At 41.9% G+C, this 14974-nt stretch overlaps 1 protein-coding gene across 5 annotated transcripts in view; it reads left to right on the top strand.

Annotated features, from left to right (window-relative positions):
- The window catches only part of PALM2AKAP2 (PALM2 and AKAP2 fusion), a 356275-nt gene that overhangs the window by 70932 nt on the left and 270369 nt on the right, over positions 1-14974 (top strand). For all 5 annotated transcript variants that reach the window (XM_060014348.1, XM_060014346.1, XM_060014352.1 and 2 more), the window contains exon 2: positions 12386-12466. In XM_060014348.1, the coding sequence (XP_059870331.1) occupies positions 12386-12466 (81 nt within the window). The remainder of the gene's footprint in view (positions 1-12385; positions 12467-14974) is intronic.

Raw genomic sequence — 14974 nt, 5'->3', positions numbered from 1 at the left:
ATGGGAAAGCTGCTTATTGCAAGGTCCAGGCAGTGTCCCGTTCCTGCTTCCTGCCGAGGGACCTTGCCTCTAGGCCTTGCAGCATCTTTCCTAGGATTGGACCATCAACTTAGTGGACACCTCTGCTCCTTACTCTTCCTGTCATCTAATTTTGGGGAGATATATTCTGTTATCGAGGAGACTGGATTTAGAGAGTTTTCTCCACTTATGAGCCCAACATGGTAAATTGAGAGCTTTCCCAGCTGCTGCCTCATTGGAAGTAGTCCCTCTGCAATGAAAAGTCCAAATGGGAGAGAAATATTTTGCATTTTCTCTCCTTATCATATCATTTAGTCACCTGGAAATGTCTTCCCTGGAAATTGAAGTAAACGAATATATTGGTTTACCAGGCATTGATGAAGGTTCCAACCCAGCCTCGACCTATTCCTTTGGGATTGGGAAATGCTCCTGGATTTTGTAAGAGGCCTCTTGTTTTAAGAGTGGAGGGGTTTGACACCAGAGTGTTTTGCATTTTCAACAGCTCATTTGTTCTGGGAAGTTTTGGCACTCGAAGGTGAAGGTGGCAAGATAATGTTTCATGTGTCCTGTACGGAGTTCACTCAAAGCTAAAGAAATCTTAACAGCCAGAGCACATCTCTATCCATGATAAAGTGCTCTGGAGTCAGACTGTCTCAGTTTCAACCCCTACTTGGCTACTTCTTGGCTCATGACCTTGAACAAATTTACTCACCCTAGACTAGACTTGAGTATTCTTATCCATAAAATCAGGAATATTAAAGGTACCTACCTCAAAGTGTTCTGAGGATTAACTGAAGGGGAATCCTTAGAACAATGCCTGGCCCATAGCAAGTAGTCAGTAAACTTAGTTGCTATTATTGTTATTATTGTTATCATCATTTTTTTAATTTATTTTTTACAGATGTATAGTTGATTTACAATATTGTGTTAGTTTCAGGTGTACGGCAAAGTGATACAGATATATCTATATCTATATCTATCTATCTATATATATCTTTTTCAGATTCTTTTCCATTATAGGTTATTACAAAATATTGAGTATAGTTCCTTGTGCTATACAGTAGGTCCTTGTTTTTATTTATTTTATATATAGTAGTGTGTATATGTAACTCCCAAATTCCTAATTTATTCCTCCCCCCACCTTCCCCCTTTGGTAACCATAAGTTTGTTTTCTATGTGCGTCTGCTTCTGTTGTGTATAGATTCACTTGTATTATTTTTTAGATTCCACATATAATTGAGTCATATAGTATTTGTTTTTCTCTGGCTGACTTACTTCACTTAGTATGATATTCTCTAGATCCATCCATGTTGCTGCAAAGGGCAATATTTCATTCTTTTTTTTTAATATCTTTCTTGAAGTATAATTGCTTTACAAAGTTGTGTTAGTTTCTGCTGTACAACAAAGTGAATCAGCTATACATATACATATATCCCCATATCCCCTCCCTCTTTAGCCTCCCTCCCACCCTCTGTACCCCATCCCTCTAGATCATCAAAAAGCGTCGAGATGATCTCCCTGGGCTATGCAGCAACTTCCCACTAGTTATCTATTTTACATTTGGTAGTGTATATATATCAGTGCTACTCCCTCACTTCGTCCCAGCTTCCCCTTCCCCACTGTGTTCTCAAGTTCGTTATCTATGTCTGCGTCTTTATTCCTGCCCTGCCACTAGTTTCATCAGTACTGTTTTTTTAGATTCCATATATATGTGTTAGCATACGGTATTTGTTTTTCTCTTTCTGACTTACTTCACTGTGTATGACAGACCCTAGGTCCATCCACCTCACTACAAATAACTCAATTTCATTTCTTTTTATGGCTAATATTCCATTGTATATATGTGCCACATCTTCTTTATCCGTTCGTCTGTCGATGGATACTTAGGTTGCTTCCATGTCCTGGCTACTGTAAATAGTGCTGCAGTGACCATTGTGGTACATGACTCTTTTTGAATTATGGTTTTCTCAGGGTATATGCCCAGTAGTGGGATTGCTGGGCCATATGGTAGTTCTATTTTTAGTTTTTTAAGGAACCTCCATACTGTTCTCCATAGTGTCTGTATCAATTTACATTCCCACCAACAGTGCAAGAGGGTTCCCTTTTCTCCACACCCTCTCTAGCATTTATTGTTTGTAGATTTTTGATGACGGCTATTCTGACCAGTGTGAGGGGATACCTCATTGTGGTTTTGACTAGCATTTCTCTAAAGATTAGTGATGTTGAGCATCTTTTCATGTTTCTGTTGGCCATCTGTATGTCTTATTTGGAGAAATGTTTATTTAAATCTTCTGCCCATTTTTTGATTGGGTTGTTTTTTTGATATTGAGTTGTATGAGCTTTTCATATATTTTGGATATTAACCCCTTGTCAGCCACATCATCTGCAAATATTTTCTCGCATTTTGTAGGTTGTCTAGCACATGAAGTTGCTCTCCTTAGCACTGCAGAATCCTGGAGATAGGCGGAACCATAGAGCGAAGCTGGTCCAACTTGCTCGTATTACGTGCCGAATCTAAGGCCCAGAATCAATAAGGGACTAGTCTGAGTCACTGAGGGGTTAGTGGCAGAGCACCCATATGAAGGCACGTGTCCTGAGTCCCAGTTCAGTGCTCCTGTGGCTTCATGAGGGGAATATCACAACTCGTTGAGGGTGGTGAAAGGGAGACTACCTTCTGCAGGTGAATCTGATTATGTAATTTCTGACATTTGGGACTTCCTCAGAGCTCTCAACCATTCTCCTTGTACAGACAGTGCTCATTTTTTTCACCATAGTGGGCTTATCAGTATGGTACCAAGAAGCAGATCTTACTTTCTGATGAGAGCTGTATCAGACTACTTTCCTTCTTGATCTCCAGAGAAGACCGCTAAAGGGAAGCACTCCTAGCAAACAGTTTGATATTATGACCATTAAAGCAAAAATGTAGCTATATGTTTAAACAATTATTTAAAGAGCAACAGTGTGGGCAGACCATAAAAATAGCCTTAAGATATAATTCATATGGATTATAAAGTATCTACTAAAGACTTTAAGCTGAAACTCTCCTGTGTTATGCATTTGACTTGGCAGTAACAGACTAGCAATATTAACTGTTAGGTGTAATTAGTAACAGTTTTACATCCAAGCTCTATATGGTGTTTCTTAAGATTTTAGGTGTTATATTATCCTTTCAAAAACCAGTCATGAAGTTTGAACTAATCAGTGTCTTCTTTTCCTATTTAAAATTCTTTCTGTTGACTTTATAATTTCTGTTAAAAACAATACAAAGTCCTCACACGGGGCACCAAAAAACAAACAAACAAAAACAAACAAACAAACAAAAAAAATACAAAGCAAGCACTTCCCTCCTTTACCAAAAGCTGGCAAGCTCAAGGCCAAGTAGTCAGGTGAATAAAAGAGAATTTACCTACGTGGAGATGCTGATCTAAACTAAGCAATGAGGAATGAATATAGCTGTAGAATTCTCTGCTCCACGTGGTGAATAGTGTGATTACAGGAAATCTAATTTACTTGTCCTTTTGACCAAGCTTTTTTTTTTTTTTTTTTTTGCTGTACGCGGGCCTCTCACTGTTGTGGCCTCTCCCGTTGCGGAGCACAGGCTCCGGATGCGCAGGCTTAGCGGCCATGGCTGACGGGCCCAGCCGCTCCGTGGCATGTGGGATCTTCCCAGACCGGGGCACAAACCCGCGTCCCCTGCATCGGCAGGCGGACTCTCAACCACTGCGCCACCAGGGAAGCCCTTGACCAAGCTTTTTAAACTGACTCTAGATTCTGTTACTTAGTTTTGTAAGATCAGAAAACTACATATGAACTTAAAACTTTTTAGTACACTCAACTACAAACCCAAGTGCCAGTTTATTTATAGTGGATGACATTGCAGGGAGCTTAACGAGTGTTATCTCTCCATTTAGGTAACTACTTTCAAAGCCTGAATATAATCAAAATCATAATGGGTGACCTTGAAGTCAGAGCCAGGAGAGAGGGTCTTAATATCTAATGGCATTGAGATCAGATAACTGATCTCTAATGGGGATGTGTCTTGCTGAGCAAATGCAGCATTCAAGTTAGCTGGACAGGCAGTTGGACTAAGCTGAGTGGGCACCTCTTTATTGTTTTATACCTGGTCACTCAAGTTCTCAGTTTTCAGACTGACCGTCTTCCTTTTGTTTCCTCAGACAGATAAATGGCATTGGTTCTACAGCAGCATTAAACTGGAGAGAAGAGGGAGTCTGCCTAAAGCTGCACCAGGGTGGACATGGGCTTCCTAACTACTTCTAATACCTGTCTTCCCATCATACTTATTAGCCGCCTTCGAACAGTGTCCTCCATTCTATATGGTGGCTCCTATCTACACTAAGAGTTTACAGTTTCATAATGTTGCAATACTTCCAGAAAATACTTGCCAGGATAATACGTAATTCACAGAAAGATGATGAAAGTGGCTTGCTAGGCCTCCCAGATCGTGGAAGGATCTGGAAATCTTCCTAATGGATTGAGGTCACTTCATTCCAGATGTCTCTTGAGGCACATTCCCCCTGAATAGTTTGCTACTGTCAGCTCGTTATGCTTTCCCTGGAATTTCTATTTCCCCCAGCCTTTCTCCCCAGAGTGAGCTTTCCATGATTCTTTCCCAGAATGAGATTTCTCAACTCTTGTCTTCTGTGCAAAGCCATAAAGGTTTATTCCATATGGGCTGACATCTTTAACAGAAAGATACTTCTGGTTTTGTGGACTGACGGCTAATGTGTTTTCAGTGAGGTATTTTACTGCCATTGAAATCATGAGTGCAGATTCATGATGCATTTGAATGAGGGATCTGGACAGACAGGAACATGATGGGAGGAGAACAAGTATCTCATTCAAAGATTCTTACTGAGTGTCTGTTACGTGTCTCTACCATGCAACAGTCTAGACTTTGGAGATGCATGAGCCAATATCCTTGTCCTCAAGATGTCCATAGTTTGGTAGAGGGAGAAGATGTGTAAACAGTTAAGTGCATAAAGTCCTAAAGTGCTCAAGGTACTAATGTAGAAAGATCCACAGCCCATGAAGGGAAGAAAGAAGGAAGGGGTGATGAAATATCTTTGGAGGGAGCAGAGAAGTCCTCTCTACTTGTCAGAACTCTTTGAGCTGCAAGTGAGAGAAACACCACTCAAACTAGCTTAAGCAGAAGGGAGGTTATGAGTGTATATAATTTAGGAAGCCCACGGATGGTTCTGGCTTCATGCATAACTAGATCTGGGACTCAAACAATCTCACTTGGATCCTCCTTTGTCTGTCTTCCAGCTCTGCTTCTCTCTGTGGGTTAACCTTTCTCCAGCATGGATGTGTTTCTTCCATGTGGCTTGGGAAAATTGCCACTCAGATAGACATCATCCCAGCTTAACCTTAGTGAAAAGGGAGCTTTTCTCTCCCAGTATTCATGTGTCTATTCCTAGAAATGTCTCTTCTTGGTTCTGCTTTGGTCCTTTAGCTGCTCCTTGGACCAGTCCGTACTGCAATGAGATAAGGTAGTTTGATTGTCCTAACCTGTATCACACACAAGTCCTGGTGGCAGGAATGAGCTGGACTATATGTGACTAATCATAACTGGCATTTCCACCACCATTTATAGTGAGGGTATGTGGGTCCTCTGATGGAAGAAAGACTGGGAAGGTGGTTGCTCAAGCTTTATGGATATTTAAGCTGTGTTGTCAAAGAGAAAAAGGTTTTCATTAGATGAAGGAGTGAGGGAAATCCATTATTGTTAGAGGAAGCAGTAAGAGCAAAACCAGGACGGCATGAACCCACCTGAGATCAGGACACTTCAGATCATGTGTTGAGGTTGGAGCATATGATTAGGGGGGTCATGGCTTGAGATGAAACTGTGAGATACGGAGGGCCCTCTTGGCCATGGGAAGGAACTTAACTATTTGCACTGTAGGCGATGAGAGACATTTCTGGGATTTTAGGCCAGGGATGGAAGCAGTCAGATTTCCATTTTAGGATATCACTAAAGCAGAGGGTGACTTACTCAGAGCCAAGCCTCAGAGGCAGGAAGGATAGTGAGGAAACCACTGCAGTAATCCAGGTGGAAAGAGAGTATGAACAGTTCAGCGCTATAGCATGAGAAAGATACTCATGTAGAGTAGTCTACGTGGGGGGGTGGGAAGATAAAGGAGGGAATGTTAAGGTTGTAATAAAGGTTCTAGTGGGGACGTAGAAGGCGTGGAAAATGACGAGCAGTATCATCAGGACTTGGTCTTTTAAGACAGTGGAGTGTCTAGAATAAATCAGATTTCCAACTTAGGTCATGTCATTTTCTGAGATGAGGAATACAGAAGGAACAGGTGTGAGAGTAGGGGAGGAGGGATGGCCGAGAGGATGACTCAAGGGTTAGGTTTGAGGCACTGGACATGAACATTTGGCAGTTGGATAGGGGAACCTGGAGCTCAAAGGAGAGATCTAGGCTGAAAATATAGATCCGCTAGTTATCTATACTGATATTGTATAGGTTGTATAGTTGATGAGAGTAAAGAAAATCATGTAGGCTGAATGTCTACATTTAGACATTTGAGAAGGAGTGAGAAGAGAACCCAAGAGCTAGTGGTTTTGCCTTGATTAAGGGAAGGAGAAGTCTGGGAAGCAGCAAGCTCGCCAGGTGAGGCCTGGACCAAGCAAGCAAGCATCAGGAAGCCAATGGTGGCTCCCTCGAACTTGCTGTACTATGGCTCATATCTAACTCTGTACACAGGCTGATTGCACATCTTACCTCTTGTCCAGTCAGGAGTGATTTCAAGACCTAACTCCATCACTGTGGAAGGGGACATAAAGGATCCCACGATAGCCATAGCCTTAGCCTTGTGGCAGGGCTAAGCCCAGAGTCTTCATCAGATAGAACACAGATGAGAACATGCTGATACTGATGCCTGGTTGCATATGTTTTTGTTTTTGTTTTTGCGGTACGCGGGCCTCTCACCGCTGTGGCCTCTCCCGTTGCGGACCACAGGCTCCGGACGCGCAGGCTCAGCGGCCACGGCCCACCGGCCCAGCCGCTCCGCGGCACGCGGGATCCTCCCGGACCGGGGCACGAACCCGCGTCCCCTGCATCGGCAGGCGGACTCTCAACCACTGCGCCACCAGGGAAGCCCCTGGTTGCATATGTTAACAACTCTTTGATTTCTACCTTCAACCCAATATGAAGTTTCCTCAGGGAAGATGTGAATACAGAATAAGTGGGAAAGCACCACTTTCCCCCTGTTGCCCGTTCCTGCACCAGCACTCTCTGTGTGGCTCAGAGCCAAGATACCATATTGCCCCACCTTCTAGATCTTATTAGACCTGAGCCTCATCAACTCTATTTGTATTTGTCCTTTTCTTCCCAATCTGAGTGGAACAGCTCTGAGCTAGGATGGGCTTGTTAGTTCATCCATCCCCACCATACCCCAGGTGTATGTTGCATCCTCCTAAGACATTTTTAAAATGTATTTTTTACTGAGGTATAGTTGATTTACAATGTAATGTTAATTTCTGGTGTACAGCAAAGTGATTCAGATATATATATATATATATATATATATATATATATTCTTTTTCATATTCTTTTCCATGATGGTTTATCACAGGATATTGAGTATATTTCCCTGTGCTATACAGTAGGACCTTGTTGTCTATCCATTCTATGTAGAATAGTTTGCATCTGCTAACCCCGAACTCCCCCACCCCCCCATCGTGGCAACGCATCCCTCCCCCATTACCCCTCCCCCCGGCAACCACAAGTCTTTGCTCTATGTCTGTGCATCTGTTTCTGCTTGGTAAATAAGTGCATTTGTGTCATATTTTAGATTCCACACATAAGTGATATCATATCGTATTTGTCTTTCTGACCACTTAGTACGATAATCTCTAGATCCATCCATGTTCCTGCAAATGGCATTATTTTATTCTTTTTTATGGCTGAGTAGTATTCTATTGTGTATATGTATGTATATATATATATTCCATTGTATATATACAGACACAGCACATCTTCTTTATCCATTCATCTGTCAGTAGACATTTAGATTGTTTCCATGTCTTGGCTATTGTAAGTAGTGGTGCTGTGAACACTGGGGTGCATGTATCTTTTCAAATTATAGTTTTGTCTGGATACATGCCCAGGAGTGGGATTGCTGGATCATATGGTGATTCTATTTTTAGTTTTTTGAGAAACCTCCAGACTGTTTTCCATAGTGGCTGTACCAATTTACATTCCCACGAACAGTGTAGGACTTCTTTCTAAGACATGTAATGATCTTTTCATCCAGAGGTCAGCAAACTATGAAGATGGGCTAAATCTGGCCCCCACCTGTGTTTGTCAATGAAGGCTCATTAGAACACAGACATGCTCATTTATTTATAGATTGTCTACAGCTGTTTTTGTACTGCAATGGCAGCATTGAGTAGTTGGAACAGAGACTGTATGTCCCACAAAACCTAGAATGTTTACTATCTGGCCATTTACAGGAAATGTATCCCAATTCCTATTAATCCATCCTATATACCAGTGCCAGATAATGTTCCTAAAATGCCATTTCACCGTATTACTCTCTTGCTTAGCACCCTACAGTGAGGTTACATTGTCCGTGTAATAAAATCCAAGCTTCTTAGCCTGGCATCCAAGGCCCTCAGAGGTCTAGTCCTGGCCAGTCTTTTGAATCATCGATCTCTATTCCCAAAGGCAAGCCCTGCACCTGAGTTTTATGCAGTGTATTTCTGCCCTTACTCACACATTCCTTGGAATGTGCTGCCCATTAATCTGTATTGACCTAATTCCTACCTTAGTTAGTTCCTTAAAGAACTAACTTAAAACCTGCATCTTTCATGATCATATCTGTTCACAGTGACCACCAATGAGTCTACTCATATAAAGATTCCCTGCTTGTACCATCTGGTGATATTTCTTCTGTTCAAAGCATGGTTCACCAGTATGATGGAGGGTAGTGTGCAGAGTGAGAACTTTATATGAACAAAGGCTCAGAGGTGGGAAAGCCTAGGAAGGATTTGCAAATGACCAGATCTGTAATTAGAACATTGTCTTTGTACATTCAGTCTTCTCTAATGAAATACCATAGACTGGGTGGCTTATAAACAACCGAAATTTTTTTCTCACAGTTCTAAGAAGTCTTAGAAGTCTAAGATCAAGGCACCCACCGATTTGGTGTCTAGTGGGGGCCTGCATCTGGTTCACAGGCAGCTGTCTTGCTGTTGTGTCCTCACACTGTGGAAGGGGTGAAAGAGCTCTCTGGGGTCTCTTTATGAGAGCACTGATTTCATCCATGAGCTCCACCCTCATGACCTAATCACCTCCCAAAAGTCCCACCTCCTAATACCATTATCACCTTGGGGATTAAGTTTCAAAATACGAATTTTGGGGAGAACACAAACATTCAGTCTGTAGCACACACAGCACTCAATTAACATGGATGGAATTATTGAGTCATCAGCATCTTGTACCCGTGATATACTATGTTTTTCTTTGATTCTTTTTTAAAAAATTAATTAATTGCCGCGTTGGGTCTTCATTGCCGCACGCGAGCTTTCTCTAGTTGCAGCGAGTGGGGGCTACTCTTCATTGTGGTGTGTGGGCTTCTCATTGCAGTGGCTTCTCTTGTTGCAGAGCATGGGCTCTAGGCGTGCAGGCTTCCGTAGTTGTGGCACGCAGGCCCAGTAGTTGTGGCTCCTGGGCTCTAGGGCACAGGCTCAGTAGTTGTGGCACATGGGCTTAGTTGCTTCTCGGCATGTGGGATCTTCCTGGACCAGGGCTCAAACCCGTGTCCCCTGCATTGGCAGGCAGATTCTTAACCACTGTGCCACCAAGGAAGTCCCCGACATACTATGTCTTGATTCTGGATTTAAATATAGGACAACTCCGTACCTTGATAGACTGTGGGAATGACAGATAAAGTCCAGTAAACCTACTGTTGAGAAATTCTAGAATAAAGAGATAGTGGCTGGTTCTGGAGGTCCTTGCTTTGTCCTTGGTACCTTTTAAAATTTTTATTTATTTTTTTATTGAAGTATAGTTGATTTACAATGTTGTTACAATCTCTGCTATACAGCAGAGTGATTCAATTATATGCATATAGACATTCATTTTTTTAATATTCTTTTCCATCATGGTTTATCATGGGATATTGAATATAGTTCTCTGTGCCATACAGTAGGACCTTGTTGTTTATCCATTCTATATATAATAGTTTGCATCTGCTAATCCCAAACTCCCAATACTTCCCTCCCCCACCTCCCTCCGCCTTGGCAACCACAAGTCTGTTCTCTATGTCTGTGAGTCTGTTTCTGTTTTGCAGATAAGTTCACTTGTGCCATATTTTAGATTCTACATATATGTGATATCATATGGTGTTTGTCTTTCTCTTTCTGACTTACTTCACTTAGTATGATAATCTCTAGGGTCTACCCATGTTGCTGCAAATGGCATCATTTCATTCTTTTTTACGGCTGAGTAGTATTCCATCGTATATATGTACCATATCTTCTTTATCCATTCATCTGTTGATGGACATTTAGGTTGTTTCCACGTTTTGGCTATTGTGAATAGTGCGGCTATGAACTTAGGGGTGTGTATATCTTTTTGAATTATAGTTTTGTCTGGGTATGTGCCCAGGAGTAGGATTCATATGATAATTCTATTTTTAGTTTTCTGAGGAACCTCCAGACTGTTTTCCGTAGTGGCTGCACTTACTTACATTCCTTTGAGTTGCTGGATAGGTGGGCTCTCCTCAGTGGTCCTCACTTTTCCCATCTGCTGCCATATATTGTGTGTTCTTGGACATCCTCTGGGATTAGCAGCATCAGTGATGCCCCGTGGATTGGAGTTCTTTGGTAAATAGTAAGTTCCTAAAATGTCCTCAGGCCTCACTTTGCCAGAGAGGTTATGTCCCTGACTTAGATATTATGTCCCAGTGGCTTGAGATTATAAGCTACTATTTCTTAAAAGTCTGTGCATTACACAGAAAAACTTGGTTATAACGTAAATTATTACTATGTTGATTTGTATAGCAGTGGTACAAGCACATCCCCAGAAACATAGCAACTACATAAAATAAAAGCTTCCCTTAACACAGAGCAGAACAACCAGGCTTTTACATTATTGTCTTCTCCAGGATTTGGCTGTTGTAGTGTAAAATGCCATTATGTCTTGTCCAACAAGTTTCCCTGCATATGTGAGTAAAGGGAAATAATCCATTGCAGTAAATGTCTCAAAAAACCACCCCCTTATGCACTTTGGAAACAAAACATTGAACAAGTAAGCTATCATAAGGGCAATCCTTTCTATTCTTCAATTAATCACTTTTATGTGATGTTTATTGTCTATATTGGAGATGTATAGAGAAGAAAAATAATAAGCATACACTCCAATGGAACAGTTATGCTCTGAATACAAGGGAAATACATCCCTTTAAAACCAGTTTCTAGGCATTGCCTAGAAGTAAACATGTGACAGTAAGTGTAATGGCAAATAATATTTATTGAGCATTTACTGTGTGCCAGGTCATTGTTCTAGGTCCTTTACATATATCATCTCATTTAATCCATGCCCCAGCCATATGGTTTAGGTACAATTCTTACCTCCTCTTTATGCGAGAGAAGACTTAGACCCAGGGAGGTAAAAGGATTCGTCAGAGGTCACACAAGTAGCAAATAGAAAAGCTGGGAGGTGGACCCAGGCAGACCAAGTCTAGACTTCACATTTACCATAACCTCAGCAAACCCTCCCAACATGAAGTGCTCCCTCCAAGATGAACTTAAACAAAAATCACCCATCTAATTTGCATTGTTTGGTAGGTCCAACTGGATGATTTGTCCTATAAAATTTGAAATTGCATTGCATTATTTATATGTAGTATTTTGATAACAGGAATCTAACCCCAGAATTTCCCACTGTTTATTCTATCATCTTTGCAGTTGGAAACAACCTCTGTCTTCACAATTGAGACATTTTTATTCTTTGTCTCTGAATTAACACTGCACAGAACATGACTCTGTGTGTGTGTGCGTGCGTGTGTGCGTGCGTGTATGTGTGTGTGTGTGTGTGTGTGTGTGTGTGTGTGTGTAGAAGCTGCCTTTTCTTCTGGATTAAATTGTTGCAGCTTGGCTGAGTGAAGAGAATCTCTCCCACTCACCGAGCCCACAGCAGACATGTTAAGAGAAGGCTGCTGCTTACAACACACCCAGACACGAAGGGGCAGGTGACAACAGTGTGTGTGCCCAGCATCTCTGGAAGGGTCTCTACAGATGTGTACAGCTGCTGCTACTTCCTACCTTCAAATTCCTGGAGCCAACACCCACCCACTCTTACAGCCTCTCTCTCTCTCTTTTTATTTTCAAGGAAAAAAGAAAGAGGCAGACGGAAATAGAAGGCAAGCGCCAAGAGCTGGACGAGCAGATACTTCTGCTGCAGCATTCCAAGGTAAGCGGCTGATCCCACAAACCTGTTCCATTATTAGACATGCAGATCACACGCCAGAGAGCTGGGCAGAGCCTGCCCTGGTGTGAAGGTGCCGCCGCGGGCTGCACCAGCCCTTTTTCATTGTCAGGAAACCATCTCTGGGCTTGTGAATTTCTCAAATTCAGGGCATTGTTACAGCATTACAATTTCTGCAAGCATGATGAGCTGATAGGTGCCTGTGGATGGGTTGGGGTGTGTGTGCCTGTGAACTGCGGTGGTTATATATAGAAATTGGAGAATTTCCACATGGTGGGTGAGGCAGTGTTCCAGGGCTGTGTCTCCAAAACATAGATGCTGTGTGTGTGTGTGTGTGTGTGTGTGTGTGTGTGTGTATACAGAGGTTCCCAAAGATACATTTAACATGCTCTTTACTAAATTAAAAATATTAATCTCTTCTTTCTTGATCTGGAGAAAAGGGAGATAAGAGCAGTATATGGTCTGATAAATGAGCAGTGCTGGGCACTTCAGGTTATTCACATGTTTTCTTTCTACTTTAACGATTTTGAAAGTATCCTGTTAGAAGACTGTCAAAGACAGTATTGAAATGATTTGACTTGATTGGTTTCCATTGCACCATGAGAGAGAGAGAGAGAGAGAGAGAGAGATGCTTATTTATTTATTTTTCTTTAAAACATAATACACTTAAGCATCATAATTGATGACAACCCAGGAGAAAGCTCTGTTACTGTCACAAGGACTCCACTGGTTGCAGAATGTTACTTTCTGCAGGCTCAGAGAATAGTGTGACCAGTGGCCAGCTGGGAGTCGCTGCTTGCTTTCCACCGCTCCTGGGCTTTTTTAGAAAAACCCTCTCGTGCTCACACCAAGTTGCCGTAACATTACATGTACAGAAATTGCATCACTCAGAGGGCTAGTTGGGAAGGTGGGGCTGACTCTCCAGGTGATGCTAGGTGTGGATTATTTTTTAACAAGATGAACCTTCATGGTTGCGTTTCCCATTCTTTTCTAGAAGACGGGGTTGTGCTGAATGAATCCTCAGAATAAAATTATCAGCAGGCGAGTTCCTGATTTTAAATAGCAGCATGAGGGGATGTAGGGACATGTGTATGCATAGGGCTGATTCGCTTTGTTGTGCAACAGAAATTAACACAGTACTGTGAAGCAATTATACTCTAATAAAGATCTATTAAAATAAAAAAAATAAATAGCAGCATGACCTAAATCTGCTTCACATATTTATCAGTTCACCATTAGCTTGAACTAGAGAAGGGTGTTTTAAAGGAAGAATGGCAGCACGATACCGAGAATATTGCCTGTTTCTTTCTGCTCATCGTGTAAATCCATTTATGGACCTTTCTTTGTAGGAAGCTTGCATCTACCCTGTATGCCACTACTCTTTCCTTACCACATTCCTGAGGGAGGATTGAGGGCTAAAGTTAGCATCCTCTTCTTACAGAGAGGGGGGGCTTAAACACACTTAATAGAACCGAGTGAATTGTTCAAGGTCAATCTGGACAGAGCTGGATCTCTGGCTCAGAGTATAGTCAACTCACTCCTTATTAGAGACCAAAATGTATTAAACCTCATCATATTCTTGCTTAAAAGGTGAACTTTTGAACAAGAAGAGTGAAAGAATGAGAGGCTGTTTTTGACTAGACAGACTCTCTCCTCTTTCAGCTCAATGCGGTTCTTTGCTTCTGCATTCCTTGAATCAAAAGTCTGGCAATAAATGTATGTCAGAAGATCAAGTTTCTTTTGTCCTACCTTTTATCTTTCTGGGTGTCAGATAAGATACCGAGGATTCATTCATTGCTGATCCAGTCCAGTGTTACAATATTCTTTTCATATTCCATCTGTCCATTTTTCATCCATCCATCCATCCATCCAATCAACAGAAACAACAGTACAGATGACTTAGTATTGAATGGGGAAGCAGTGAGATTCCTTCAAAGACTTAGAAACAAGGGAATAAGATAGTTCTCTTTGGTTATCCTGCTGAAATTCTCACACAGTTGATGAGATTGATTATTTAGGGGAACACCCAGGACTTTCACCAAGGTTACCTTGCTATACCTGGGGAGAAAGGATTGGAAATGATGGAAATTTAATAAGTGGAGACCAGTGCATTATAATTTCTCTTGCTAGGGAAGACCTCTGTAGTAAGGGTGGACCACTAGCCTTGAACAACGAAAAAGGGAAGCTCAGAGGTTGCAAAGGCGGTTTATTGGGTGCTACCCTGGAGAGAGACCCCAGCTCTGGGAGGCCCCGAGTGTCTCTGCTCTGGTGAAGTGGCGTCTGCGGTAAGGTGAGGACAGTGACTGGCCTCACCGTGATGCAGGTGACACTTCCCTCATGAGTCTGCCTCTCTTTGTTCTGAGTCCATCCTCCCCAAAATAGAGTTATTTCAATAATAAGGAGGGTGGTGCCTGATTGAGAGAGATGATCACTTCAGGCACGAGAAATGAATATGTTCTACCTTCAATCAGTTAACTGTTGACTGACCTTAAA

The sequence above is a fragment of the Delphinus delphis genome, chromosome 6 (genome assembly GCF_949987515.2).
Source record: "Delphinus delphis chromosome 6, mDelDel1.2, whole genome shotgun sequence".
Lineage (NCBI taxonomy): Eukaryota > Metazoa > Chordata > Mammalia > Artiodactyla > Delphinidae > Delphinus > Delphinus delphis.
The sequence above is the reverse complement of the archived record's forward strand: the minus strand, read 5'-3'. Positions and strand labels throughout refer to the sequence as shown.